The following is a 6000-nucleotide window of genomic DNA, read 5'->3' on the forward strand; positions in this document are numbered from 1 at the left end:
GTGATGAACCTATTGGCGTCATGTTTTTCGAAAAAATAAAGCCGTATGTAAACATTTCTCTATAGCAAGCCATAAACTTGGCAAAGTAAGCAGGAGTATTCTTTCGATAAACTCAGCTTCTGATTGCTTCGACAACCATGATCATGCAAAAAATGCAAAATTAAAACCAAATCCAATAGCAACGGAAATCACACATCATTCACACCAATTTCTTCTTTTTTTCTTTTTCTCTTTTTTGTCCTGTGATTGTCGTTTTTTTACTTGCAGGAATATATCCTTGTTAAAGAATAAAGAGAGTGGTGTTGAGAAGTCTTGTAACACAACCTAGCAAAAAAAACAAAATCAGAAACTTATTTATTATCATGAGTAATATTTATACAACAACCAAAACCGAATCCGCTACACAAAAAAAAACAAAAAGAGCAAAAGAACAAAGATGAGAGCAAATTTGCACTCGAGAACACACACGTCTACTATTATACTACAACTATTACTATATTAAATTAGTAATCAGCAGAGGCAAAGAAAGAATCCATTAGCATAAATGATTAACCCTAATAAAGAAAGCAGAAAAAAATGCAATAAATAGCTAAACGGTCACCAGAAGGAAGAAGAAGCATATTTAGCGTCACCAATCGACGACGGAGGGCGTTCTCGGCTACCGACACAATCAAAGCCCCCTGGTCTAGGGAGGAGTGGGCGTAGTGTGTGCCAAAGGATTTGGACTGTAAGGTGTGGAGAGTGAGAGAGCGGGCCGACGGTGGAAGGAGGCTAACATCGAATAGTTTACGATCTTAATAAGCGATATTTATACACAGTAATAACGGCAGCAGCAGTAAAAACAGCCACTACAACAACGCATTCTTACCGTATATTATTGGGATGCTGCCAGGAGAAGGTCCGAGTAGATGTCCGCTCAGCGACTTTGATTGCTCTCCCCCCAAGAAGAGAGAGCCGATGTGATTCGATTATTGTTGTAGATGAACAAAAGACAGCGATTCCGCTTTATGATCTTGATGAACGAATGTGAGCGGCAGCGAGCAAAATCGGATAAGGATCGGGCTTTTACCGATCGATCGTTGCCGAACTGTTGAAACTTTTTTTTTTTACTTTTTAAAGTAAACCATTGTTGAGCGATATTATCATTATTACACTAGTGATCATATTATAACTTATTAACAAACTATTTGTAGCGTAGTGATGATGGAGAGAGGAGTATCGAAGAAGAGGCAGGAGAAGCAAGTCAGATAAATATTAGGAAAGTATGCGAAAAACACGTGAATAAAAAAAATACACTACTGATCCGAGTAACGGTAGCTGGACACATTATATTTGAGTAAGAAATACGCAAATATTTATAAGCAAAATAAATGCAAGTGCATAAAAATCCATATACATATATACATAGAATATATATACAAGCGTACAGTAATGAAATGCAAAACTGATAACAGAGGAGCACTACAAACCATCACGTAACATAAACATACACAGACGTAATAAAAAAACACACACACTCAAACATACACCGAGTAGTAGCTATACTTCAGTTACATAGATACCACACAAGAATACAAGGGTAGATGATACTGGTACCAAACAATGCAGCACGTTTATCCCATACCGACGACGCTTGAAGAACCGACTTTGGTAAGTGCAATGATGCATTATCACCCCTCGATTCCAGCTGAACACCCACGCACCCCACACATGCACACGTGCACACACACTCAACCCGTTAGCATCAACGTTAGATTTTTCCTCGAGAATGATCTTTGCTACCCAGACCGTGTGGGAGGAGGGTGGTAGTGGAGGAAGGCGATGGATTTAGTGCATAGTAAGAACTGGGAAAAGAAAATCCAACAGCTCCGCTCAGAAAGCAATACAAAGTAATCATGTGATGGGATCGGTTCCCTAGGTGGGGGTTAAATCGGGGAAAAATCGGAAAGTCACTTGTAAGTGGGAGCTATTGCACTTCTGGTTTTGCCACTGTTATTGTGTAGATGCACTACGAAGGCGCCATAATCTATCAAAGTTCCAATCGATTGATTGGATGGGATTACAAAGTTTCCGACTGCAGACGGATGGTGGGTGATTTCGGTTGTTGTTTTAAGTTATTGAAGCTTAAGTGAGGGCAGGCGAACGTGGGTTCTGACGAATTTGGGGCTTATGGTGTATGTGGGTCAGTTTGACGTGTTGAAAGTGGTCGATTTGTATACATCGTTGAAAAGCAATCAAGATGTGAGCGGTGTGTTCTTGAATTAAAAAAAAAACAAATTTTGGTGTAAGTGGTGAAACTGGATTCTTTTTATAATAAAAGCGGTAGCTTGGTTCATAGACGTAGCCAGGATTTCCATTTTGGCCTTCGAGTGATCTCAAAAGCTCATTAACAAATTTCTCAAAACCGATCAACTCTGCAACCTTTTTGCAAGAAACGATAGACTGTGGACGATATCCACTCTTCTTTTTAGCAGTGAGCAAAGTGGAGTGTAAAACGTGTCTTGGTTCAATGTGCAGACCACCATTTGACGGCTTGGGAAGTGCCTGATTTCCAAGTTACATAAAGGTCCTCCATAAACTCTCTAAGATAGATTCCATCAGTAATTAATTTTTCATCAATTTCATTTGCATATCCTAGATAAATTTTCTGGGGTGCTCTGGATAAATGACAGTAAAACCTGAGGAAGCATAGAATAAAGTAAGGAAAAATCTCTGAAATCATTCGTAAAGATTCATTGGAAGAATTTCTGCAAGATTATTAAGAGAAATCGCAGGTCTGTTTCCGGGAAAATCTTTGCAACACGTTATAGGTGTTTTATTTCAAAGAAAAATTGAAATATAATACTTTGAGGAATATCTTAAGGTACTTCTCAAGTTGAATTCCTGGGTTATTATAAAAAGAACCCATGAGTTGCCATACTCATAGTCTATATACAGAGAGATGCGCGAAGAGACTTCTTTGAAAAATTGTTTTTCTTCGTCTCCGAAAATACCCCCTATCTGTTTTGCTGGTCTGCTCGATAGGTAGACGGCTTGACAGTGCGATTGGTAGATTTGGTTTCACTCTTCGCGCAACTATTCATTTATAGACTCTGGCCAAACTATGTAAGAACTCTTTTTGATGTATTCGAATCCTCTGAGCAGTAACTGACATTGAAGAAGACTGCAAGTGGTAGTCGAAATATGCGTATCTGTCAAAGATAAGCATTTAAGGCGGAATAAAAAAAGGTACTCTAATCTACTCTTTAGTTTCTCTGTAAGAACTTTTGTGAAACTTTTAGAAAAAGTTTGAGAAGCTCTCGAGAAAGAGTTAAGAGGTATTTTGAAAAATACATCGTCCATGGAGTAGTTAATGTCTTGTGTAATCTGAAAAGCAATTCTTGGGAAAACATTCAAGGAAAATTTCCAACAATTTCTATTAGGTTGGATATACTGCAAACTAAGCCCAGACATCATCACAGGAGAAATTCTTAGGATAGTACAAATATGGCTGAAGGAAGAAGATGAATGCTGTGCTGGTTTGTTCTTCTTGTTCCTGCATTTTATGGCATTCAGAGATGATGGACATTATCGAGCAATCCAATGTGAGCTGTGTAATTTTTCAAAAGCGTGAATGTCATAATCGAGCGCTTCGACATCTGGTGGTCTCTAGGAGAACGTTACGTCATGTTAGTTGGTTTTTAACTCATCAGAGCCAGATTTTATGGCGCCTTAAAAAGACTGGAGTCGGTAGTAATCTTTCAGAGAGCTCCTGGATAAGTTCTCAGAGGCACTAAAACAAAGATTTTGTTTGGGTTCAAGGTTGCATTTCATCAACTGATACAATTAAAAAAAACAGGGTTTTGTTTCTGAGATTACGGAATTTTGTGGTTTTTGGAATAGTTTTCATCAAAGTGTTTTAGGAAATAAGAAGTGATATAGGGAATAGTATTTGAGGTAATTCTTGAAGAAATTCATGGATGACTGGAGTTCTGGAAGAAATTCTAAAGACATTCCTAAGGAATTGTTGAGGACTAGTCAGAGAAATTCTTGGTACTCCCAGGAATGATTAATGGATTAATGTCTAGAGTGGTTATTGAAATAACTTGTTAATGAATCTCAATCTTGATCAATATGAAGTGAAATTGTTGGAGAAGTATTTAGAGCTTTCTGTTAAGAGAATTCCTGGGGATACATTCATTTTGATAAAAGTAGTGAATCTGCTGGCAATATTCTGGCAGTTTCCTTCTATGTTGCATAAATGATTTATGACAACTTTCTCGCAAGATCAAATGTGAACTGTTGACAATACCTTCGAAAAATTTCGGGTAAGATCTTTTTCAGAAGTCTGATCATTTGGTGTAGCCCTAATATTATCCAAATATGCAATAATTTCATACATTTGAGGAGTTATACTTTTTTAAATTCACTTTTAATATTTTTTTGGGGTGTTAAATGACAGTAAAGCCTGAATAAGCATGAAATAAAGTCCGAAGAATGTTAAGCGAAATCACCGGTCTGATTTCAAGGTTAAAGTTTGAGTAAAGTTTGTTTAATTCATTGAAAGAATTAAAATTTAATACATATATTCCTCTATGAACTTCTCTCTCAAGAAGTAATTTAACTTCAATTTTCCGTAAGTTGCAAAACACTATAAGCTCTTTTGAGAAACTTTTAAAGAAAGTTCCAAAAAATTTCGTAAAAAAAAATACTAATCAATGGCCTACAGTTATTTCAGAAGTCATTGCTGAAGGATTTTTCAATGCATTGCCAGGAGTAATATCTCGTGTAATCTGAAAAGTAATGCGAGGAAAACATTCAGGGAAAATGCCCAACAATTCCTATTAGGTTAGATATTCTGCAAACTTCCTGGGGAAGCTCAAACATTAATACTGGGAAAATTCCTAGGATAGTATCTTCAGACTGCCAACAATATATTGGAAGAAACCTTGGAGTAATTTTTGGTGGATTTCATGGAAAATGCTTGGGAAAATCTTTTAAAAAAATCATAAAGCACTCCTATCAAAGGCAATCCTCAGAAAGTTCTTTCGTTGTGAAACTTATGGTGGAATTGTTGAAAAACTCTTAAAATTCTAGAAGAATTCCTATGGTAAACTTTCAGAGAGCTCTTGGAAGAGTTCTCGAAATCACCGAAACAATTTTTTTTTGTGGGTTCCGGGATGCATTTCATCAAGTATTTACTGATACAATTTTAGGAAAACGGAATTTTGGAGTTTTTGGGATTTCAAGTGTTTCATGAAAAAAAACTTTTTAGGATTCTATGGACTATTTTTTGAAGTAGTCTAAAGAAAAAATTATTGATGATTGGAATTCTAAATTAATTTCCGAATGACAATTGGTGAGGACTTGCAAGAGTAATTCCAGGCACTCCCACAAGCTTCCCGCAAGATGCATTGTGCATTGTTCATCAAAACTTCGAATATTTTCTGGTAAGAACTTTATCAGTCTAATCGTTTGATGTACTCCAAAAATCATCAACAAATCTATCATGATGCAATTTTTATGCAATTCATACCACAAAAAATCACCAAAAATGCCATTCAACTGGCTTTATACTACAACCCGCAATGTGGGACAACAAACAAGTAGCCATTCCAACATGGTAATCACCCAAAACTTGCCACATCTGAGGGTTGGTCATACATTACCACCCCTAGCTGTCCGTCCACCCCATCGCCAAAACTCCCACAACCCATTGGACAAGTTTGATCGTTTCTCTAATCTCCCGACACATCCAGCTGCCAACTGAGCTGCAGCACGTAAACTTGCTGGTCCACGTAGGTAGAGCATGGTCCTTTTCGGTGACCTGAAAGCTTGCACCCAGAAGAGGCGAAAAAGTGGCAATGAAAAATGGCGAGCTGGATTCCCGTGCTCCAACGGTCGTAATCAATCATAACTGTGCGGAGTGGTTGGGGTGGATCTGTTTTTCCTGCTGAAGGTGGGCGGTGTGGTATGGGTGAGGATTACTGCTGAAGAGCGATTATCGAGAATATGGTTTAC

General features: G+C 37.6%; 1 protein-coding gene across 8 annotated transcripts in view; it reads left to right on the plus strand.

Annotated features, from left to right (window-relative positions):
- Positions 1–1322, plus strand: part of LOC5571818 (protein boule) — a 160806-nt gene extending 159484 nt beyond the window's left edge. For all 8 annotated transcript variants that reach the window (XM_021841446.1, XM_021841438.1, XM_021841440.1 and 5 more), the window contains one exon: positions 268–1322. In XM_021841446.1, the coding sequence (XP_021697138.1) occupies positions 268–284 (17 nt within the window). In that variant the 3' untranslated portion in view covers positions 285–1322. The remainder of the gene's footprint in view (positions 1–267) is intronic.
- Positions 1323–6000: the final 4678 nt, after the last annotated feature.

Source organism: Aedes aegypti, chromosome 2, assembly GCF_002204515.2.
Source record: "Aedes aegypti strain LVP_AGWG chromosome 2, AaegL5.0 Primary Assembly, whole genome shotgun sequence".
NCBI classification, from domain to species: domain Eukaryota; kingdom Metazoa; phylum Arthropoda; class Insecta; order Diptera; family Culicidae; genus Aedes; species Aedes aegypti.